General features: G+C 43.6%; 1 protein-coding gene across 1 annotated transcript in view; it reads right to left on the reverse strand.

The window, feature by feature from the left end:
* Positions 1-20,618: 20,618 nt before the first annotated feature.
* ST3GAL1 (ST3 beta-galactoside alpha-2,3-sialyltransferase 1) overlaps positions 20,619-25,396 on the reverse strand; it is a 78,297-nt gene continuing 73,519 nt past the window's right edge. Inside the window, exon 7 of the mRNA XM_082297006.1 lies at positions 20,619-23,960. Coding sequence (XP_082153132.1) covers positions 23,787-23,960 — 174 coding nt within the window. The 3' untranslated portion in view covers positions 20,619-23,786. The remainder of the gene's footprint in view (positions 23,961-25,396) is intronic.

Here is a 25,396-nt window from a genome sequence, read left to right on the forward strand (position 1 = left end):
TGTCTCTTGAGAACATCCCTAAATCTGGAGCAGCAAAGCTGCAGCCACAGCTATCTTTCAGGTTTTTTATTCCTCCAGATGCAGATTTAATACTTGCACTGGTGGCAGATGGATGACTCGCCACTGAGTCACAGAGTTGCTCTTTTTTGCTTTGTTTCCCACTTGTTTCCCACAATGGCAAAGGATGCTTTGTGTTTTAAAGTATACCTCTGCCACTTGATTTTTCAGGTGTATTTTAGAGTTTAAAAAGAAAAATAAATAAAACCAGGATGTGGGAAGCAAACAAACCAGCTGAGGACTTCTTCCTGCCCAGATGTTGTAGAGAGCAATCCCAGCTCCACCAAGAAATTCTAAATTATGAAAGAAAAGGCCTGCTATAACTTGGAATCCTGATTTTTTCATTGGAAAAGCAAAAAAACTTTTCCACTTGAGATGTTGATTGGGTGGATTGTCTTTTTCTTGACACTTCTGTTTGAAATGATGAATTCTTTAATCACCCTTTCCTAGGATACATTTTGAGTTTATTTTCATCTGCATTTTCCCACGAAAGACGAAGACTTCTCCGATTACCAGCAGGCTGTAATCACAACTACACAGTACCCGAGGTGTGCTGCAGGTGCAGAGTATGGGCAGAATTCCCACACATGCACACTCACACACATACACACCTGTCCCTCCAACACCCAGAAAGGGTATTTCTCCTATACACCACAAATAAATGAATAATTAATAATAATAAATACATAAATAAATACTAATATATTATTTATTATCAATAATTAGTATTTAACGTCGTGTCCTCATGAGCCAGGGACTAGACTTAAAAAACCCTGTGTGGACTGCTTGTGGCTGGAATAGAAGTGTATGCAAGTGGCCACATCCCACTGCAATGGGATTTATCGGGAGAACCCACTGGAGAGAGGCATTGCTGTAGGTAATATGGCACCACCAGCACCTTCCTGGCTGCTCTCAAAGAGTAGGAAACCCCAGGTAAGGTAGAAGAGGAGAGCACAGGGCAGTACCCTACAGAAAATGTGCCAGATAACACTGGAATCCTTTACATATTCAAGCAGGATAGACCCCAGGATAAGTTCCTACCCAACAACTATTTCAGGAATGCACTTGGGATCCTGCAGGGAACAGCCTAGCCCTCAGCAGGTGAGGCCCAACCTGCTTTTAATGGCAAAAATCCTGAGACAGAGTTCCCTGGGTGGGAGGCCAAGGAGCTGGAGCCTGAAGAGAATGTTGTCCTGAATTGCAAAGACTTGCTCTTGGCGAAAATCCTGTAAGGTCTGATGGAAAATTAAACACCTGAAAGGAGAATTTGAAATGTCTTCTAGGAATTTGCTTTTGTGCTACATATTTTACAAAAATCTGGGTATGGTATTCTTGCCTCACTGCAGAGACCTAAATGCTCTTGAAGTTCCTTTGAGTTTTTACAGGGATGGCATAAAACCAGGATTTTGTATCACAGCATCATTTCCGGTGCACTACATCGTGTCCACAGAAGTGACTTGTTCTGTCACAGCTGGGCACAGTAGGGTGCTCCATGCCAGAAGGAGTGGTACCTTCCTGCTGGTGCAGAGTAGGAATGAGGTGTGGGGGACTTCCAAGTGCCTGGGTGGAAGGCAAACCTCCAGAGGAGGGTGGGGAAAGAGGATCTCTGCTTCTCCTTATTTGACTTCTCAATTTCTTTGGCTGGAGCTCTTAGTAGGGATGAAATAGAATGGCTGCCAGAAAACTTGTGAGAAAGCCTGCTGTGGGCTAGATTTATTTGCTAGATAACATGCAGGTAACTTGCAGCCTGCCTTACATTGAAAGTTAAACATTTCTCTGTCTGTCACTGAAATTCAATTTACAGGTGCACTAATTAATCCTAGATGGCACTCTCAGTGCCAACTGGAAGACTTGGGACCATATTTTATATCTTCTATCCTCCCTGAGAGTATTTACATTGCAGAAAGATTGGGCTTCTAACAACTACCACTGGGGAAGATTTGCATATCTGAAATATTTGAATAGTGCTATCCTAGCCCATTTGCTGCAGGTTTTATTTTCACAAAAATGACATAATCATCATAAACAGCATTTTTGCAAGGCATTGTGCATGCTGTGAATTCATATGGTAATTCCCTGAAGCATCTGTGCCTCCATATTCATAGGTCCTTCAAAGGACCCCAGTCTACACGCGTAGATCTTTGTGTCCTAGTATTTCCTGATTTCTGCTGTAGGTTAAGGGTATATTTCTCAAATGCATGGCAGTGAATAGGGAATATATTGGAGACACCTAAGCTAGATATCCTCTGAAAGGTCTTCCTGGCTCTCTCCTCTTGAAAGGACTTTTTGGAGGACAGGGTAGAAAGAGTAAAGTACTTTGTCAGAAGTTAGATGGCATTGAGACTGCAGCTGTCTTGGGAAAATCTGGCATCCAGTAGCAGTGTGGGCAGTGCTGACACAGAGCGATGCTCTCCAGAACCTGGCTAAGTGTTTTCCTCTCTAGAAAACCTTTTCCAGGCATGGTTTACACTGGAACTACTTGCATATTTTAAAGAAATTGCAGTGCTCTGTAACAGTGATGTTCCTGATACGAATTTCCAGCACAACTTCTGGTTTACAGCTTTGGCAGCGTTTGTCTGGTCAGGGGGTTGGTCTGAGCTGGGCCCTGCAGTCCTTAAGTGAAGAAACAAAAGGAAAAAAAAAACACTCAGAAGCTCCTCAGAAATCAGTTGCTAAAACAAAAGTTTTATGCCAATAGCTGAATTAATATGATTCATCTTGGGCTTTAGTGAGTTTAGCAGGTCTTTGAGTTAGTGCTTCCATTATGTGTTTGAGCACTTTTACAGCAAAGGGAAAGCTTAAGCTTCAGCCAGAACTCCACTGCCTGCTATTCAGTGTTATATTGCCATTTTTCAATTGCATTAACATCTAGGCACTCAACCCATTTGGTTCTATCCCAACTCACACAAGATCTCTGCTTTTCAGTTAAAAAGACTTTTAGTGCAGGACAAAAGGTAACAACATGAGTTTTATCTGGGCAATGTCTGTTTTCCTTTCAGCACACAAACATAGAGCTGGGCATGTGAGAACAGAGACATCCTCGAGGTCCATGTCTGGAACATCAATAATTTTGTTATGCTTTGTTTGGGATGGAGCATATTCAAACCTTGGAGAAGCCAAACCAGTATTTTCTTCATACAGGGCATCACAGATGATCCATTCCAAACTCAGAGAGCCCGAGTTTAAAATTCTAAGATCAAATCTACAGTGTGTTAATAATTCCTGAGGCTCTTCATAAATCCTTTACTCCTCTTCCATACTCAGTCTCCCTGCTGCTAATGCAAGTCCCTCCTCTTGGTGAGGACCTGTCAGGAAGCACAGTTTGTAGGGGGGGTTCACGTCACTGTTATCTTCTTTTTGCTGTTCTGTGAAGATGGTACCAAACAGAACTTTTCAGCTTTGCTCTACTGCTTTTCTACTGAGTGATCAGCTCTGATCCTTTGTTGTGAACACACAGCAGGGATTTCCCATTCAAATCCTGGGCAGGTCCAATCTTAGCTTCTGTTAGCAGGAGTGTTCAGATCATTAAATATAAGGTTTTAATTTTTTTTTTTTATACTATAAATAGCAGCAAAAAAGAGAGGGTGCTGCTATGTCTGTTTGTGGAGGGTGATGCTCTTAGCATCTGTACAATTTGTGTGTGACTAAGAGACCTATATCCTAGTCCACACTCATTTCCTTAAGGTCACCACCTCTGCTCCTCTTTGTCATATGCTTAGACTGATTTTTTTTTCTCTCCTGATCCCAGGCCTGCAGACCTCAAGGACAGGATTTTCAGAAGTGACTTAAGAGTTTATATCTTGAATAATCCTGACTCTTTTAATCTCTTAGCTCTGAGTTGGGGCATGCAGTGCTGTTTGAGTTACAGCACATGTGCACCACACAGGCATGGTTCTGGTATGAGCTAGCTGATGTGTAAATCAAGATTTTTCTCTGTATCCACCCTTGATGACAAAACAATGTCTCACCTTGCATAGAGGAGCAAGGTGAATCATCAAACCTGATGACTTCATTTTTCCCACACACGAGGCAGGATGAAGTTCACCTCTTTTCCTTCCTTTCCTTGTGTGCTGGAAGGCATTTTAGAGGGTGAAATATTTCCCACACAAGCTCAGGGAAATACAGGGTGTTTTGAAAGAGAAAAGATTGCCAAGATTGCAGTAGGGGGAAAAGATGGACATTGTTTTATCAAGACAAAGAACCAATATCAGAGAGGGTAAAAGGCACTTGAGAATACAGAGAACTGTCATGGAGGACATGACCTGAAGACCCCAATTTTTCATTTCCTTTGGGTCTTACTTTGTGGTTTTACTGATACTTGAAGAAAAACAATGAATTCAGAAACCTTCTATGAAACTCCTGTGTGCTGGTGTGTGTTCCTGGGCGTGTCTGTGTGTTGCAAGCCCCCCTTGTGCACCCCCCGCCGTGGTAACAGTGGTAAAAGCTACACTGAACGTATAGGGGAATTTGAGAGCTCCTTACCAGGCACAGGAGCTGGTGAAGGTACAAATGCTAAGCTTGTATTAGGCCTTTCGAGGTGTGCCTGGAGTCCAAGGCAAGACCGATGCTGAATTTCCACTGAGAATCCATTTTGGCTTGATGAAACCAAGTCTTAGGGATGCCTTGGATCTTTTGAGTGTCTGATCTGGGGGAGAGGAAGAAAACTGGACCTAGAAATGCCTTCAAGGTGGTTATCAGGAGCAGTCATCTCCAGTCTCCTGCTCTTGGACTCCAAATCCTTTTACATGTAAGCACACAGTTAGAAGTTCTGTGTCTGGCATTGGCAGGAGCTGGAATATTGTTGCTTGATTGGTCACTTTTCCCCATGTCTGGCTTCCACTTTCCAGAAGTAAAGCAATGGTTAGTAGCAGAGGAGAGGAAGCAAGGAGAAAACTGCAGTCAAAGCTGAAGGTTAGCAGATTATAAACCTTGCTAGGTTTGGTGAGTTCCGGGCTGGGCATGTAGTGTTGAGAAAGTAAAGTAAAATTTTAACTCAGACGAAGATCCCAGTGGTGAATCAGCAACCAATTCTCTAAAATCACATCCCTGCAAGCACGTCTATCACGTCTCAGAGGAATAAGTGATACCTTTTCCTGGGACATGCACCTTCCATGTGATGTTTCTGAGTTCAGTGCTAAAAGAAGCACAGTGCTGCCTGGCAAGTTCTGACCTGCGTGTTCTCTGAGTATGTCACTGCCTCTGATGACCTGTTCTCTTTCATCCTCCCTCTTCTCTTAATGTTTTGGTTTTTCTGTTTTTGTTTTTGTTTTTTTTTGTTTTGTTTTGTTTTTTTGAGAATTAAGGTCTGCGGTCATAAAAAGCGCTTCTGCTCATATCCTTTGACTGCAGGTCTGGGTGTGATTTGTTTCCATGTGAAGATATTGATATGTTTCTGCAAGATAAGGCCTTTCCTTGCAACGCAGATAAGAAAAGTATCTGTCTTCAGGCAACACAGACCGTGCAGAAAAGCTTTCCAAACAGAGCAAATTATCTTTCATGATTCACAGGCCGTACGTGCCTATAACGCCTGTTTCTATCAGGAGCACTGCTCATCAGAAGAATTCAGAAGAGGTTACAGTGTAAGGCCATCTACTCTGGAAAATTTAGTGGGAAATTAGTGGGAAACGATGGGAATTTACTGTCTTGCCTCTTGCCTGCTGCAGCCATCCAGCCCTTCTCCCACCTCCACTGCCAGCATACAGCCCATGTGTGCTTCTCTTCTCTCTGCAGTCTGAAGGTACCCCCCCAGAAATGATGATGCATCAGCACCTGAGCAGAAAAGATAAATTGGTTGCACAAGCAGTCATCAAATGTAGATAGAAATGTAAAAACTCACTACTGCCTTGTTAACAATCACTGAATAGGGCAACATGGTGGTGGTTCAGCCCCTGACCAATACAAGCCTGGCTGTCTCAGCTCAGGGAGGTGCCCCCCGGGTATGTAATTAGCAAACACATTGGAGCTGTGTAAGGAGCTCTGGGGGGCTCTCAATGGCATGTGAAATACAGCACTTAAGGAAAATCTGTATGTGCTCACTGTTGTCTCTCACCACAATAAATTCAGATTTGTAGGTAACTATGTGAAATAAGGGTAGCAAAGATTTTAAGGTTTAACACATTGAGAGCTCATGCTGCATTTGACACCTGGACAATGCCTCAACAGGAAATACAGTAATTTACAGGCAAGGCCCTTGCATTGCAGATGGCTGACACCCTTGATTGCCTGGAGCCTTATGGAAAATGACAAAAACCCCTTTGTATTTAGGGATGACTCTGGCTTTCACGTGAAACTTGAGTTTTATAAGACATATGACCTGTGACTTTGTATGGCATTTTGGTGCTCAACAAGAGACATGCTATGGAGAACCTATCTATGCCACACCATTAGCCTCTCATGGTGGTCACAGGTTTCTTTGGCATGTTCTGTAGAGGCTGATTTCTGTTCATGCTGCAGAGCATGGACCTCTTCTTGCTCTATATTGTTCTGCTCTTTGTGACCACACTACTACTCTACGTCCAGCAAAAGGAAAATGGAAAAATTCTGACCCCTCTTTTTTTTTTTTGTGAGATCTTTCCCTCCTGCTTGCTCCGTTTTTTTGCTGCTTTCACCTCACCGCATATGATTGACACAGTTAATAAAAAATTGGTAACATAAAAATATTGTTCTCTCTTATCTTGCTAGGGAGCTGGGTCTTTTCAGGCAGCTTAATAAATAGTACTATGAACCTGGGGCTGTTTTTGCAATAGGTGGCTTTAATTAGAGTTTAATTTAGGCTGGGAAGAAAAAAGGGGATTTCATAATCAATGCTAGGAAGCAAGGAACATCATTGCCAGGTCAAGAGAGTTTCTTCTCTCAAAAGCAACCATTAAATTTGCCCTGCACAGCTCTGGATTTGTTGTTTCTGGCTTTCTATGGTTAGACTTTTCCAGTTTACAGGAAGATTATGTCCATCAATCCATCTTTCCTTTCTCAGTGCCACTTCTTTAAATGCTGCCAGGGCTGTTGGCATCCAGCTGTGTGCTTTCAGGCTCTGCCAACATCACCTGGAGATGGTACTGCAGCAGCATTGTGCCTTCATTGAATTATATGCTCCTGGCTTTTATTTTGAGTGAGCTCAGGCCTATGTTCACAGTCTATTTCTCTGCTGGATGTTATGTGGGTGAGCAGAGGCTCTGGGACAGGCAGCCTCAACAGGATGTTGGAAATGAGTTAAGGAGAGTAACTGTAGCACTTCTGCTGGGCAAAGAGGAGTTGAACATTTTTATCACATATTGTTATCAGTAGTGAGAAGAGTGGATTATGAACATGCACAAAGCCTTGACACCACGACCTTTTTTAATAGTTGCTTTAAAAGCTGTATTTTGAAAAAAGACAGAGAGAGAGAAAAGCAACCAAACACAGTGACAACCTGGGTAGAAATGACACAAAAGAAGGAATCAGAGCAATAGAGTGGGAAGGGGTGCAGAGAAATCAGCTCATCCTTTGTGGAGGAAGAATTGCGTTAAAAGTGAATATTAATGCTTAATGCTGCCTTAACATACTTTTATAGATGTCAAACACCTTAATGCCCAGCTGGTTTAGCACTGCAGTGCTCAGGGACCACATTGCTTCAGGTTACATGAGAGCAGGCAGAGTTGTTGGCTTCCCTCATCCACACAGGTAGAAGTGGCAAAACCAGGAACAACAGCACTGAGTCCTCCCCTACAGAAAGCACCTAATCCAAAATTCACTCTACAATCAAAAACCCTTCACCTCCTTGTCCCTGTCCCAGTAAATGGAAGCACTGGCATAGAGCAGAGGGAATATACGTGGGACACAAAACCTCCAGAGATTTCTCTGCTCCGAGTGTTTCTGTGGTTCTGAGTGAGCAAGTGGAAAGGAAAGGACAGCAGGACATGCTGAGAGAGCGTATGAGGGGTAAAGTCATACTGGGGTGTGCTGGGAAATGTATGCCTGCAGAACAGCACTGGGCTGGGAACATGCCAGGCTAGACATGGTCTGTAGTGAAAGGGCTGAATTATTTTTTTCACTATAAGCACTCGAATTTTCCTTTCTATGTGCCAATGACTGGGGGATACAGCTGCTTACAGTCAAAATGACCACCACCAAAAGTCCTAATATGTTGAGAGAACAAGTGTATTTATTCCCCTTCCCAGTAGTTACTCATTAAAAGAAGGCAAAATAACCCAAACCAGCAGGTATTGCAAGGGAGGAAAAAAATAGTTAAACATGCAGGTGATAAACTGATTTACTGATCTGAGTTACTGATTAACTCCTGGCTTTTGTAACCACCACAGTTCTTCATCTGGCTTACTGGGACACCAAAACACAGAGCTGTGCCACTTCAATAGTTTATAGTGCACTTTATCTCTCCTTGGCACAGCTGTGCCGGTGCTGTGACAGTGAGGACAGCACTGCCCTCTCTTGATGGGAAGAGTTCAGAGCCCTTTCAATGCCTGCAGTGTCTTTCAATGTGAGTCAAAAGAGCCAGAGAAATCCATGTAGGACAGGATGGATTGAAGTATAACCTCTTTGGTGTGTCAGCTGCCAGAAGTTGGGAGAGAAGAGAGGGAATAATTGATTTGCTCTGTGTGCACATTCTCAGGCATCTGCTCCAGGATGTCCATTGCAGATGGGATGCTGGGGCAGCTGAGCCTTTGGTCTGTCACCCTGTGGCCAGGCTTATGCTCTTGGGGAAAAATCTGAGCTGGAAGGGAAAGTGGAGACAGACATTTCAGGAGCAGTCACAGTGAAAGCAGTGGAACATGCTTGGCAGGATGGAGAACAGGCTGATGCTCATCTGTGAGGAAAAAAAGGGTGATTTCAGATGCCTTCTTCCACCTGGAGCATTTTGTTTTCCCCCCTGCACTCAACCAGCTCCAGTCTGGAGTGTTGCCTCAAGCAATATATCTCCCTTGTTGTCAGTCTTGATGTTGTCACTTGTCATTGCAGCCTGTCACTCAGGTTTAACTGAGAACACACTGTTTGCCATCTGGAGGGAAGCCTGAGAAGTGAGGTGGCAGCACTCGCTGCCATCGAGGGTTCAGCTGAGCCTCCTCAGCTGCTGGCTCTTCCTTATGTTGCCTGACTGGAGCATCCCGAGGTCTTGCAGGGATGTGAGGAAACTTCTGAAGATGTGAGTCCCTGAAGAGGGACATCTTTGCCATGTGGTGCAGAGGAAGTCCTTCCAAAGTTTAATAACTGCAATTTTAACTAACACAGCTTGTGCTTAAGCAAAGCTGCTCCGGCAAGGAACTGATCCTGCAACACCCCAATCTCTGCTTCACTCAGAGGTGGTGAATTTGAAGAAATAAACAGAAACACTCAGCACCATCAGTAGAGATGGACACAGGCTTGCTGAATGGGCAGGATGTCAGGGGCCCATCAGGCTGAAAGTGAATGCTAGACCATGGTGAGCTGAGGCAAGGAGGGCCTAGCTGTGTCTCTGGGGATAAAGGATGGCCTGTGAATGGAGCCTGAAAAAATCCAAGTCTGGTTTGTGTTCTCTCTTACTTCTGCTCAGTCTCTTATAAAACACCTCATCTACAAGCCAAAACCAATAGCCATTAAAAAATCTGAACTCTTGTTTGTCATCATTAGCTGTCATAGAAGGCAAAAATGCCCATTCTGCTGCTTGACCTGCCTTTGCAATGCTCAGCTTTAATCTTTTTCACTTAAAATTTCACAGTAAAGCTCTATTGTCCAGGTCCCAAACAAACAGCAGGGTGCACACTGAACAATAGCAAAGGGTTTGGCAGCATGCAGGTTTCTCATCTGTGCCAGAAAAGCTTTTCTGATGGCCCTGAGTTCCTCTTTACCCCCCTCTGCCAGGGGCTGACATCAGGGAAAGAGAAAATACAATTGAATGCCATCAAGAGTAATGTCCTGTTTGTTTTCCTGCTAACAGAATTATTTTCAGAACATCTCAGAAATCAGAAGTGGGAGCGACGGGAGGGCTGGGAAAATCAGAACAAGCCCACTTTGGAACTTCATTAGCTGTTAGCAGAGAAGAGACAAGAATCAGGACCAAAATGCAGGCCAGGGACACAATAAATGAAGCTGTACATACATCATGTGTCCTTGTTTTCCCTTCTGAGAAAAGACCATAAAGAACTGGGGAGGTTTCCCTGCCAGAAGCAGGACGATGTAATATGTTAATTGTGTGTGTTGGTTATTGCTGGTTCCTATAACTGTATGGGGCAGTCACTCCAGAGCAGCTCATACATCAGTATGGATTTACCAGGGGGAGAAATAAAAGGAGATATGGTCTCCTCCCCATGAGCAGTGTCTGCTGCTGTTTGCCCTCGTGTCCAGTGATGTGGTTGTGCATCTGCACAGCCTCTTCCTTGCAACACAAAATGGGGGGCCAGTCTGGCATCTCCTGGCTGATGGAAGGGACAGGTTTCACTCCCTATTTTTACCTCTCCTCCTTCCCTGCCCACAGTTGCAGCACTGCAGTCCTGCTCTCATGCACAAGCTCTAGCTTGGATGGGAAGGGGAAAAAATAAACATCAGTGTGGTTGGAGCTCTACCAGCTTCTCTAAAACAATTTTTTGTTGTTGTTCAGTAAGACTACTTTGTTAAATCTTGCTTTGTTAGCTCTTCACAGTGGAGATCCTAGTCTGTTCTTGTTCTGTGACACTGTTCTGGCTTACAACACGCATATTTAGTTTATAAAAGGGAGGATCTTGGGATGCTGAGCTCTCTTATCCAGCACAGAGCAGCAGGACACATGGACTATGCAGATCATCTCAAGGTTAGTGGAGTGTGCTGTATGTCTTCTTGCCTGAGTGGGGTCTTCTTGTCCAAATGCTATGTGCCTGTCAGAGGTGTTCAGTTCTGCCTTCCAGGATATTGAACAGCCCCCAGGAGTTCAAGTGGTCTGTTTGTCCTCAGGCCAGGAGAAATGAGGTGGACACACATGGATCAGGTGTAGGTTGAGGAAAATGGGGTGGCTTCCATCCAGACATGATTTGCAAAGTGGAAATCAGAGACCAAATGTGCTGCTCCTGACCACGCAGTCTCTAAACCACCTCTGCTCACTCCTGCATGGGAGATGCTTGTCCTCTGGAAACCACCACAGCTTACGTTGTTTCCACTGCTTTAATTGTGATTCCCAACCCTGCAATTACAACTGCTGTGACATGAATCAATAACAAACTGATGCTTTCCTGAGGCTACTGCATGGAGCAGGGGATGAGGAATGGAGTAGGAGGTTTTCCAGCTTTCAGTTCACCACCTCCTGTCTCACCGAGGTTAAGTGATAACCCAAAATCAGACAGAACAGACGGCTGACTCAGCAGCACCCCCCCAATGGGCTTGCTGCCTGCTCCTCTCTGAGCTGACTGCACTGATGATGATGGAGAAGAAAATATATGGGAAGGGATGGTAGACCTGTCACCTCCTGATTACAGGCTGGTATCAGCCATGGACTTAACTGGGGTTGGGTGGAATACGGGCACTCGACCTCTCTCTCTGCATTCTCTGGGCCAGTTCAGGGATGTCTTTCCACAGATGTGGAAATGTGTTATGACATGAACTTACAATTTTCCAAGAAAAGTAGTTCTTTCCACAGGAAAGAGTGAATGAGCCATGAAATGACATTTCTGTCCTTTACACAGCATCAGGACCCACACCTCAATTAACCTTTTAACCAGGACAAGTTACTTCACTGATCTGTGTACTGTGAACTCCCCTTACCCATTCCCGTTTTGGTAGGGACTGCATTCGTGGCATCTTTTTCTTTGTACAGCTATTTTTCAGCATAAATCACTTTCCATTGTTCCAGTCCAACCACCAAGTGGAAAAGAAAACATGTATGGGCTTTGATTGCTATCTCTCTTGCTAGTAAAGGAGAAATGCCAAACCTGGTCTCTGAGTCAAAGCTAACAGTGGATGGCCAACACCTGCTCTGCAGTGGGGAGGAACAGTGATGGAGATGGCAAAGAACATGGGAGTGCCTCTACCTGCCCCTGTCAGAGGGACATTTCCTCCTGCTTAGGAGTGCATTGGTGGTACTTGGCTCTAACCTGCCCCAGGTTGGGCCCATAGTGAGAAATAAAACCCAAAATAAAACCTGTCCCACAGCTGTCCCTTCTGCTTGGTTGTGATGCCATGATGATTTTTTGCCTTTTCTTTTATATACCTTTATATATACCTTTTATGTATCCTCAGTGCTCTTGGCATGCATACTTGCAATTCCTTAAGTCCCATAACTTAGCATAGTCCTAGTATTTTGTTAAGCCAGGAGAGCAGACATCCTGGAGGCCTCGCAGTTGGTGGCCAGAAAGCCCTACACTATCCTGAGAAACCAAGGTCCTCTCTAGAACACATCCTGTAAACTCAGATTAGGCCCATCCAGGGGGAATTCCTTGGGATGGGGGGATATCACGCTATTCATTCAAGCCTCTCATTAGGGAATCTTTGTTAGATATGCTAATTTGCAAGGTCTATAAAATTGTCTACGTGATCTGTGGTGGTGTGTGCATTTTGGCGCATTCCACCTTGGCAAAGTGGTGCACCACAAGGATCCTTATTAAATACCAAGGTAAAACCCCTTTTTCCCTTAACTGTGTCTGGCTCTTAACTTTTAAGACCAGGAAAAGGCGTCAGCTGCTTGCACACTTGCTGGCCTGGTTTTGGGAGCCGTTCCCATGAGGCAACACCTGGAACATGGCTCTAAATGCAGCCGGCTGGGTGGGTGTGACCTGTGCTAAAGCTCTGTGACTTCTGACATGGACATCACCCACAGTCCTCATCCAAACCCACTAAAGACAATGGAAAGGTCTCCTGGTGGCTTCGGCAGCCTCTGTGTCATGTCCTAAACTGAATTCAGGCCAACACGGGATCAGACCAACCTCACTGCCTAAGCAGCTTTAGGCTGATGTCAGCAGAGTGGTTGCTGTGAATTCTCAGCAGCAGGGCTGGTGTTGAAGGGTGAGGGCTTCCTCAAGGCAGGGCCAGGAATTTATAACTGTGAGCAAGACAATTCCAGTCAGGGTAAGTTTTAGAATACTGGCCTGGATAATGGTTAGTGACTGACCTACAGAATAAATTATTGTAGGTGAAGTCTGTTAACCCTGTGCTTAAAGCAGCCTTGCTGTGCTCTCCCTCCACAGACGAGGGTTCTTCCAAAATTGAATGGGACTTCCAATGTTATTAATTTTTTCCAAGGAAAATTTTCACTTTGCTCCTGAGCTTATTGCTACGTTGTAAAAACCGGTGCTTTTTACTCTTTTCTCTGACCTTCAAAATTATTCCACAACTCCTAAAAATTTGGAAGGGGTAAAAAAGGTCAGGACAACAAGCTAAAAAGTTTAAAATTCAGGCCCCAAGGATAGGTAGACTTTAGTTGTGCAAATACATATATATTTCTATACATCTCACTCTATAAAAATAAGGTTTAAGATAATTTTGAAAGTTATCTAGTCATTAATTCCATTTTCTGATTATTCTTGGTAGCACGGTAGATATATTAAATATTTACATAGCCTGGGTATCTTGGGGACAGAAATTATTTTTGTTCTGAGTTTGTACATATAGTGATACTGAGGACAGACACTACATTATGAGGACACTGAACACTTTCGCTGCAGCAACAAGGACTCACCATGTCACTGTCATTTTAGTGACAACCTGTGACTCTGCTGCATGCCATTAAGTGATAGGAATTTTAGGAAGCTGTTGAGGTACAGGAAAACATTTGACTGACAGACAAGTTTTGTCAGGCATTCTTTTTAATGGCTGCTGAGCAGATCAAAACTGTCTGGTCAAGGCCCAGATCTTCCTGTGCTAAGCTCCAGGCTGAGGTTTGAAAAAAGACAAGCTGAAAGAGTTGGATGGAAAGGATACCAGCTATGGCATATCTATAAATGCCATGTGGCATTTCCATAAATCCAGATCCAGAAAGTTAAATTAAAGGAGAGGGTACAGGTGATGACAGAAATGGAAATTTTTTTAATCCTTTTTTATTTCTTCTGGTACTAATATTGTGCTGCCTGGTATAAACTGATGTAGCTTTGACCTCTGGGAAGACATGGTCTACATCCATGAGAATATGGCCAAGTATTACTGTGCTGTATGACTGCCCAGGAGAGGAGGGTCTAAAGGGCACCATTATCAAAGGAAGTGAATACTTGAAACACAAAGAACTAAAGTTGTTCTGTACCAGTCGTGAGGAAAACATTTGTTGCTCTAAGCACAGGAATCTGTCTGTCCTTCCTGCAAAATAAAGTCTCTCCCAAAAAAAAACCTGCATGACAGAGACTGTTTGCTGATGGGTTTAAAGGAATTTTTCTGTCTTTTGTTCAAAACCCTGCAACGTCAGCTCGTTCACTGGAGTCATTGCCCTGCTGGAGCAGCCCACTGCCATAACCCCATAACCCCAGCTGGGCAAATCAACAGAAAAATACTTTTCATCAGAGCCTCCTAGAAACCTCTGATGAAATGACTTTGTGAAGGTGTCTAACCCAAGAGGGAGTCCCCAGTGCTGTGTGAGACCAGCCATTGCTTTGTCTAGCCATGCCCTGATGTCCTCCAGGGACAGAGGTCTCATTTCTTCTCCTGGCTGACCTGTTTCCTTCTCATCCTCCTAGTGAGAAAAGCATCTTGCCTAATGTCCAGCCTGAACCTCACAAGCTGCAGTGTGTGGCCATTGTTGCTTCTACTGCCTTTGATACTACAGAAATGAACTTGTCTCAGCCAACTTCACCTCTCCTTGACAGAAGGGCAAGGACATCAAAGCCAGACAATATTTCTTGGCCTTTTTATACACTGTTTGCTCATATTGTAGAAAAGAAGGATCAGGGTACTATGGACTAATTAGGACCTGAGATCATCGATGTTATTTAGTCCATAGTTTGTTTCTTGGCACTGTTTCAGCTTATGGCTGTTCATCCCCCCACAGACTGTGCCCAGGCTTAGCCTGGGGCACAGCATCAGCCAAGAACTGTTGCCAAAGACAGTAGAGATGAAGCCATCCAGTATTTTTAAGACTGAGGTTTAGCTGTACAGTCAGACTCCACAGCCTCAGTCACAGGAATGGGATATGACCTATCTTATTATATCCTATTGTTATGTTTATGTATCTACATATACAAACATGTCCCACAACACACCTATGAAGTGCCAGCTGCCAGCTCACCCTTTGCACTGTCCAGCATTCCCTTCCTGCCACCTCTGGGGACACAATGTAAACATTCAGCTTTGTGTCATAGGAATCCCATTCTGATGGTGCTGCTGCAGTACTCTTACACTGTATCATATACTTTTACCTAAAATATATATGAGTTTAAGTAATAATTTTATTTTAGGTGACAGGGACAGTACCTTGGGGCTACAAGAGGTGTAGGGCTAGGGGCTTATCAGAACAGATATGGTCAGTCAGCTGGAGAGAACTCGTCTTCAGCACTGTGGGTGAGACAACTCCAGAAGAAGCCTAAGCAGTGCTGATGTAGCCACAGAAATGAATAGCTGGCTGTTCCTGGAAGGATGTCTAGAGCTGGTAGATGAGCCTTACTGTGCTTTCCATTATCATGAAGAAAGCACTGGGCAAACAGCTCACACATTGCTGGCAGCCAGCAGCCAGAGAGACCTTCTGTTTTCATTGAACCCAGCTAATTAATTTGCAGCATTGATTGTTTTTTACAATATATCTGTGCCTCATTTAACATTTGGGTACAATAGCTGAGAACAAATAAATCCAAAACTACACAAGTTGATGGTACTGGTAGCATAACATGAAAGTCCTTTTAGAAATAACTGAGTTGCCTTTATAGTCCACAAAGGACATTTTTATCTGCTATAGCTAAAGACTTTTACATCCCAAAATAAAAGATTTGTACCGCTACAACATAGCAGGAGTCCCAAATATTTTTTCCTTGTCAGGAAATTAGGTTACAAGGGAAGAATTTTTTTATTTCTTTTTTTTCAATTATGAGCATTTCTTAAGGGTCAGAACAACAACAACAAAAAAATCCACACGCATATCTGGGAGTGCTGTCCCCTTTCAAACAGAAAGGAAAACTGCACAGAAAGCAGCACTGATGCGAACCCTTAGGGTGCGAAACCTTGCAGACCTTCTCCCATCTTGTTCTCCCTCATGGCCTGTGGGCTCTTGCATTTAATTATTACCCAGAGGCCAAAATAGATAGATTCAGCAAATAAATCCCAAGCCTTACAGCTGCAAAGATAGAAGTGCCAGGAGGGAACACACTCTGAGCTTGTGATGTGCCACATTGCTGCGAGAGAGCTGAGTGCTCCAGAAGCCAGGGGATAACTCATGGGAACAGGAAAACAGCACGCTCTAGTGGGGAAATTATTAAAGTCTATTAGAAAAATCTATAAGAAAAATCTAGTAGAAAACAAATCACTGAGTACTGCATGTGAAAACATCTGTTGCTTCCTATCTCTATCCAGTGTTTCTTCTCCCATCACTCTGCAACTCTTGTCACTTGTTGCCCTGGTACCCCGAGGCCCAGGCAGGGGGACAGTCCTTTCAAGGCTGTCCCACCTACTGACACACAGCTCATGCTGATTTATTTTTCGGAAGCCAGAATTGGGCCCTCTCCCTCTGGCCTGCTGAGTGCACTTGGCACAGGGTACGTTTGCCTGTGCCAGTGTGGCAGGGCCATTTAGAGGGGCATGGGAGGACAGTTGGGTCAGTGACCGTGATGGCCAAGTGCCCCATCAGCACAGTAATTAGCAGGCTCCTTCCCGCTCCCTTTCACTGTCACCCAGTGAAAAACTCCATCTCCATTAAGAAGGAGAACTCATTACTGGCGAAACAGGCGCTAATCAGATATTAGTTGTAACCATTAATGAAAAAGCTAATGAGGTGCTGAGATCCCCAGCGCTGACTGAAATGAGTTAATCACATCTCACTGCTCAAAGGCCCATTAATCTGCATGCATGCTGATGTTTTCCATTCCTTTGCTTATTATAGGAAATAAAAACATTGTTCCAGCTTCATTTGTGTGCATCTGCTGGATCTCTCTGCTATGCTGTAAAGCCGCGTTGCAAAACCTGCAACTGGTGACAAGCAGTGATGTTCCCTTGGCTCACAGGAAGCCATCACAGAGAGGTGGAATGGCACCAACCTTCAAGGAAGGAAGCAAATACCATGCCCATAGCTACATAAAAGAGTGACTTCTCATTGCTCCTGGCTGTTGGTCTAAAATGTTATTCCAGTCCCTACAAGTAACAAGAACTGAAGAGCCACCAGTGTCCCAGGTGCATTGCTCCTGAAGCAGCTTGTAGTTTTTTCAGCTGGTTTCCTGTCGTTACTGCTAATAGTGAGTATTAATCTCACCTGATTCAAGTGGGATATCTGTGGGATGGATGAGTAATTAGAAGCATCCAGCAACTGAGGTAGTTTGGTGTAGATTTCACCTAGATTTATTTCCGGCATTGTTGGCAATATGTGCTCTCAGACTTCAGGAGATCCCCTGGAATCCACGGGATTCTTTAAGTATCTGGTTTATTCTAATCTGCCTGGAATGGAGCTGGTTTTATCCCTAGCACCCATATAGTGCTGTGTTTTGGATTGGTGGCTGTGGCAAGCGAATGAGTGGCTGTGTGGGTGCTTGGCTGCTGGCCAGGTTAAAATCACACTATGTGTGCCCTAAAGCATCACCAGCTTAATTCACTCCTGGCCCACCTACTTCTATGGACCAAACAAATAGATAAAACTCTACTTTTCTGCAAAAGGTTTTCTAGAAGACACATTTGCTTTATTTTTATGCATCCTGTTTTCACCTTTAAATCTGTTCGTTTCTATGTCCTTACTTACCCATTCAAATCAAACCCTGAAATGACAGAGCCTATCAGCTGGCAGAATTTCTCCCTGCAGCCAACTCTTTGGTGACCCCAGTGAAGGACCATCAGTCATTGGTCTCTCCCATGACTCTTTTTGTGTGACTCCATCACAGCAGACAGGAGCTCTCTGCCTCATCAACCTCCTGGGGAGCTTGCTCACACTTACCCACCCTCTGATATCTGAATCCTTCAACATTTAAAGGAGAAAGAGGAGCTAAAATAGTGATGGGACAAAGGGAACAGTTTTAAATTAAAAGACCAGCGATTTAGATTAGATGCCATTAAGAAATTCTTTACTGTGAGGGTGGTGAGGCCGTAGCACAGGTTGCCCAGAGAAGTTGTGGATGCCCCATCCCTGGAAGCATTCAAGGCCAGGCTGGATGGGGCTCTGAGCAACCTGGTCTATTGGAAGGTGTCCCTGCCAACAGCAGCAGGGTTGGAACTGGATGATCTCCCTTCCAACCCAACCATTCTATGATTCTATGATTGATTCTATGAAATAACTCTTTCCACTATTTTCTACCGTTTGAAACCCACTCTGGTATCTGCACAGGCTGAACATGGAAGTGGCCGCAAACTGGACATGCTTCAAAGCACAGCTCAGGTATGGCCAGTCCATTCACACCCCCAGCCCCAGACAGGGTTTGAGCTGGAGGAGCAATGTGCAGCTCCCCCAGATGGTGGCACCTCTTTGGGGCCAGCTCCAGGAAAGCAAGGAGTGGAACACAAAAATCCACATGGGGAGAAAGGGCCATAGAGGGCTCCTTGATGTAGCACTTGATTTGGGGCATCCTTGGAGGAACACCAAGGTGCTGCAGGATGCAGTGTTTGTGGCACAGGATGCTTCCTCACTGATCTGGCCTCTGGGCGGACAGGGAGACCAGCTGGTAGTTTCTGTGTAACTCCAGAGTCTCTGACTATGTGGAAACAGTAACTCTTGTGGAAAATGTCCTGTCTTCGTAGGAGTGTTAATGTCGCAGGGACAGACAAACTCCCACATGGATATATTTATATTCTTCCAGCCAAATGTTACCTTAGAAACTACAAACTAAGGAGTAGAGCAACACTGTGAATTTCCTACAGAACATTTAACTGAAAACACAGAGCTTTCCCTCTGCATAAAAGTACCTGACCATGAAGAACTTTTTACTGTGTGAACCCTATTTTATTTTATATTGCCTGAAGACAATGAATGTAATGAGATTGACTCCCTCAAATTCTATAGGAAAGACAAGGGAAAACAGATTTTTAAGGGTGGCAAGGGACTCCTTTGCCTTTTCATTCACTGGGTTTAATTGCTATTCTGACTGTGAGCTGTCAAAGGAACCCATGCCATGAACTGAAGCCATACAGTTCCCCTGTGGGTACTTCCTTTCTTCATTTGATGGTATAAGCAAAGTCCTTTGTCCAAGTCCTGTGGTCAGTCCATCTGTCTGCATGTTGCTGTTATTGTTGCTGCATGCCTTACTAGTCTCAAGTGGTTTCCAGATTGTAATTTTATGCAAATTACTCTCCTGACAAAATCATTTCAGACCTGAAAGCTGCATTGCATTGCACCTCTTGTGAGTGGACACGAAGCAAAATAATTTCCAAGAAAGCTGTTCCTTGGTGTTAGTTTGCTTTGCTGAAGAAAAAAGAGGAGCAAATGCTTTGCATGTCCTCTGTGAGACATGTAGCTCCTCAGACCCGTGTACCTCTATTTCCCACTCATTTTTGACAAGTGTGATTCTGGCTGGGCTGTATCCATTAATGGTGGTTAATATCTCACTGATGCAGCACATCTAGAGCCTGGGTTGAAAAGCAAAGTGTGAAGTAGCTTCTGAGAACTGATCCTCTGAACCTGATCCTCTGAAGGTCACACTGGACAGCAGCTCTTACTGTGACCATCTGACCTCTGCCTGCATCTGAACAGGAGCTCCCTGAGCTGACCTCTGACAACTCCTTAAGCTCCTACCTCCAAGCCACCAGGATGGTTGCATTTGAAAGGGCAGCTTGCATCACTGCCCGACCATCTACCCTACTCAGTCCCTTAAACAATGAAAGGAAAGAGCACATAAGGAAACTGAGCAGTAGATGAGGTCCATGAGAAATAGCCAAGATAGATTGTCCACATACAAAGCCAGGGTGATGCAGATGTGGGTGTGACCTGCTAAAGTGATACCTGAGCAAAGGGATCCATCTCCTGGATGGGGTTCTTCTAATGGACAGCTAAGTCATCCATGACTGAAGTGTTTGTGTGATCATAGCAGGCCCTTAAAACAGGGTGGATCCTCAGATCTCAGCCAGGTCAGATAAGTTGAATCTTTTTTCAAGTCGCTGATTTATGAGTCTGCCTTAATTTCCCTTTTATATCTCCTAAACAGAGCACAGATCCATCAGGAGACCACAGCCATATTAAGTTCAATTTCTTTTCTCTAGAGAGGCCTAGAGGTGCCATGTGAGCAGTGTGATGCCCATGACCACAAGCAGCCTGAAACATGGCAATGTCACTCACAGGACTGCAGAATCATAAGGGTTGGAAAAGACCTCTAAGATCACTGACTGGATAGGTGTGAGGAAGAGGAATAAGCCTCTTTACACTGTTATGTGGCAGAGGAGGTTCTAGGAGCTAATGAAAGTACTGTGGAAAAAAGAAGTGTACACAGAAATGCTTTGATTACAATAAAAATTTATTTAGATTCATATCATACTGAAAAATTAAATAAATAAAAGGTCAATGAATGATTGTGTCAGACTCCCCTCCATTAGAGAAAAAAACCATAACTGATTGTGTAGTCAGAGAAAAATACAAAGAAAATCTGGTCATGGGAGGGAAAAAGTGCTCAAGAGATTTGGCTTTGGTAAAAACCATAAAAAGCACTCAAGGAGTGCTTCAGAGATTTTGCAGTGGTGGCAAATACAGTCCAAGAGTTTGAAGCCTTGACAAGTTGTTAAATGTCTTCCTTGGTTCTTTTAAACCAAATAAACCCAAAAAGTTTCTAGCAGGAAAACAGTCTTCAATAATGGCAGTGGGAATTAATTCTTCCCTCAGCATCACTTGTTGGTATCTCCTGATTCTGAAGGCAATTGAAAGTTGTTGGGGAACTGAGACAAGGATCTAACACAAGTCAGCTGCCTATAAGGACTCTAGAAAAAGTTTCCCTGGAATAGAAATGTGATGGCACAGACTATTCCTCATCCTACACCTGGAGAGATCCACTCTCTTCTCTCCTTACACTCTGAAAAATGGACATCAGTGGTTCACAGTTACTGCTTGCTGTTGGCAACAAAATTAAATGGGAATTGCAGCTTGTTCCATGATGAAGACACTAAATATATCTGCATGTACGAGCCATGAGGTTTTATATGTGCTGTCAGAGGCAGAATGTTCAGGGGAAAATGGAATTTTTATGAGAAAAGCAAAAGGAAACTTTCAGAACAACACAGACTAGAATATATCTGGCTTCTTTTTCTACTATTTTTGATTCCAAACTGACCCCTGTGATAAAAAAAAAAATCATTAAGGGGATAAACCACCATGAGTTTTCTTCCAAGTCTTTCCAAAAATGACTGAAAGAGCAGTCAATGTTTCTGAATTACTAATATTTGTCCATGAGAAAAAAGAAAAAATTAAGTACTTGAAGCTCCAAAATCCAGCCACACTGTGGAGTTATCACTGGCATCCAAGTAGTCTTTTGCCTCTTAAACTTGCTTTGTTTGTATTACTGCAGCACCTCACCAGAAGCCTATTGATTAACAGCAATTTAAACAAGCAGGAATGCTTAAACCAAACGAGCAAACATGGTTCAGGTAGTAATGCTTCATTCTTTTACAAAGGACATGGAGCAGACAGTAAGCCCATCAAATCTGCTGTGCCTGTGACATGCAGGTGAGTTCTGCTGGCCACCATGCTGGGAAATGGCTTCTTGACATGAGGATCATGAACAGGTCTCATCTTGAGAAAAATCATGATGAGATTTGAAAATCCTGCCCTTTCCATATTGCTGAACTGAAAGGTCACACCAGGTGAGGGAGCTTGATGCCCCACACAGACATTTGGCATCCTTGGCTCTTTATATGCCACGAGTTCAGTAGTACTCATGTGGGTAAAGCAGTTCATGTTGGTGAGCGGTGCTGTGGCCCAAAATTCCAGCTGACCATGACATTGTGCCATGTATTGCTGCCTTGGAGGGCACCTCACTGGCACCAGCTGGTGCAGAAAGACAAGGGGATAAACCCTGCATGAAGCACATCAGTACTGAAGGGCTTTCACCAACCTCAAATACTCATCTGCTTGGCCATTCTGCCACAACTGGTGCATAGAGAGGAGACGTTTAGATGATTTGGCATAAACTCCAACCAATGTGATACATTAAAAATTAAATATGCCATTTTTCCCAAGCCTGATCAAAACTCCCTTCAAGTCTGTGGCAAGAACTCCTCTGGCTTCCCCAAGGCTGAAAGTGGGTCAATAATCCATGAGTACTGTTTTCATGATATCAGGAAAAAAAGACCACTGTTTTCCATTGTTCCCTGCCTTACTTGGATTTGTATTTTATCTGTCCTTGAGGCTTTAATGCGTTGATTCCAGCAAAAATCTGTGGATATAAAATCTCCAGTGTAACTTCCCTCCTCTCACTGCCTAGAGGTACTGACATCCATATACTCATTCCTCCAAAGATGCACATGATTTTGAAGTCTGTCTTATGCTCTAAGATCAGCTTGTGCAGATTGTGTCTTTGTAGGTGCTGCTACAGAACAAAGATTGTTAATGTATTACTAGTTGATATCCCAACCCATGATTTCTTTTCCATTTCAAACAGAGACCTTGTAAAGAGATACCACATTTTAATTGTTTAAAAACTTAAGAAAATTTTCTTGGGACTTTTGAATATTTTCCCTTAAAAAAGGTAAAAGCTACCTTTAAAAATTGTCTTGTTTGCATTTGTTCAAATGCAATATAGGAGTTGTTATTATAGGTTTCTACTACAAAAGCATACCAGACAGAGGTTAAACTTTGGTTAATTTTCCCCCCTTTTATAAAAAAGTTTAATTTAGGGTTTGTCATCTTAAAAACAAAAATCACATCTGTTGCACAATTATAAAAGGCACATGTAAATGACTTGAAAAAAGTCCACTTTCCAATCTTAAACTGATTAAATAAAAAAAAAAAATCCAGAGTATTTTCCACCAAAAGAGAACCAAAATTACATATAACCAAGCGGGACAGACAAGTGGCTAAAAAGGCCATTTTTTCCCCTGGAGTTTTCAGTATTATTTTCTCCATCATTATGGCTGTGTAGGAAGCAATATTAAATAATACATGAGACAGTTTCATATTTTCTAGACACTATCAATGCAAAATGAGGCAATGGTTGAAACAGTTACTACTCCAGGCAACTTCATCATGTTTTTCCTTAATACAGCATGAAAACAGAAGTAATAGAGAATAGAGAAGAGACGGTTCAAAAAGAAGATCAACAGCAGAAGTGAATTCATTTCTTTGAGGTAATCCTTAGTATGATGTTCACAGCTGCCTTAGTGGGTCTTAAGTCCCAAAAGTCTTTTTCACTCTTCTTCAAGGATTTCCTGCCTTGCTCGCAGAGAGAACGGACACACAGACAGCGGTTCCTGTGCCCAGGTTTCCCCTAATTGCAACAGGCAGATCTTTCATCAGTAATTCAAGAATCAAGGTGTAGAGCTTAAGTAGAGATTAGTTCATTCCCACAACTGATTGATAGCTCCCAGCTATCCATAGACAGGAAATCATGTGCAGTTGGAAGCCGGTCGTTGGCCTCATTCCCTGCAGTGTGAGATGCTCCAAATCCACCGCAGATCCACGCATTCAAACCTGGCTGGTGCCTAGATCATCTTCACTGAGCTTTGTTCTGCTGCATGCTGGAAATTGCAGCCCCCACTTGTTCCCATGGCCAGGGTCATCTGCCCTTGAAAAACTTTATTTTTTCAATGGAGGCAAGAGTCAAAGTTATATTGAACTCAAAATCCCCATCATGGACTCCTGTCTTGCGGAAAGCCCCACCTGAAGTGTTGTTTTCCCAGTAATGGTGCCAGTGTCCTTTGCTGTCTGCTCCAAAGCCGTACACATCCACCTAGGATGCAAGGGAGAGCTACTGTTATTGACTGGAAAGCAATTACTCTTCATCTGAAGTGCTGAAGAAACTTTATTCTCAGGGTATTTACAGGCAGCAGCACCTGAGGTCCTCAGTGGTGTCCCAAGCTCTTCTGGTGCATGACATGACCACAGAGAAACAGCCCAAGGCCTGTCCAAAGAACGTGACATCCTAAGCTATGCCAAGACACCACCAGACCTGAACTCAGAGGGAAAAGGAGATTTCTATCCATTAATTCTGGTTTATTTGCAATATGAAAATGCATTCCTATCCCTTAAGCATGATTGACCTCAACAGATCAGTGGCTTGGGATGGGAATTGCCTCCTTAGCTGATGTAGGCCACAAAGAGTGAAAAAAATTTGGTTTGGTCCTGGTCTTCCAAATAATGACCCATGTTTACCACACTTACATCCTTGATTATATGATATTTGCAGTCACTTCAGAGACAGATGGATTTTATGTTCTTTGCACATGTATACACCTACAGCCTCTCCTCTCCCAAAGGCTCATTTTTTGATGGCTGTGTCTGTGTCCTCTAATGGTGAAAGTCCAAACATCACAGCTGATTTATTTAAACTGTGAGTGGTGATATGTCTGGCTGTATTTGAATGGGTCATAGCTAAAAAACAAGCTCCCTAAACCACTCACACCCAGGCCCACTCAAATATGAGCTGTTTTTAAGTTGGTTTTGGTAATGTCAGAGCCCTGGTTATTGCCTGCTTACCATAAAACAGGCTCCACCCAATCTGCTGTTACTATGATAAGAGTTTCTTCCAGTATCTTTAGGAGTATTTGCATCACCTCTCCAAGCAACACAGGCCTGGGTGACCAAAACTCTTTCATCAGCAGATGTGTGTCCAGGACAGGGATTTTGCCAGCAAAGTGAGATTTATCCCCCATGCTGACAAGCTCAGGTTTGCAGGACTTTGTAGAACTAACCTGGCCTTAGAGCTAACCTCTAACTAGATGAGTCTCCAGTCACCTTGGAGCACCTCACATCACTCAAACTGGGGAATTTCCCCAAGTAACTGCTGGAACAAAGTCATTTACTATAACCTACTGTAAAAACCCAGAAGCCTGAGTTTGAAAATACAGAGAGGCAAAACCTAATTGAAACTTTCACTAACAAGATGGGCAAAGATGCCATTCATGTTTAGATGTGTTTTGATACCAGTTGGAATCTCTGTTTATGTTTAATTATATTCTCCCAGAGTGCCTCGTAAACCCTACGACTTGATGACATTAAAAAAATCCGTCACTGTCAGTTGAGTGTGTCTGCATGTTTCTGAAGAGTCTGCATATGTTTGAAGAGGCAAATGGCAGAGAAGGTGGAGAGGGGGAAATAGGCTGAGTGAGTGGCCAGGGGTTGTTCCTGGCTCTTCAGTGTGAAATGTCCTGATTTTTTATCCATATA

Source organism: Coloeus monedula (assembly GCF_965178545.1).
Source record: "Coloeus monedula genome assembly, chromosome: 1".
Classification (NCBI taxonomy): Eukaryota; Metazoa; Chordata; class Aves; order Passeriformes; family Corvidae; genus Coloeus; species Coloeus monedula.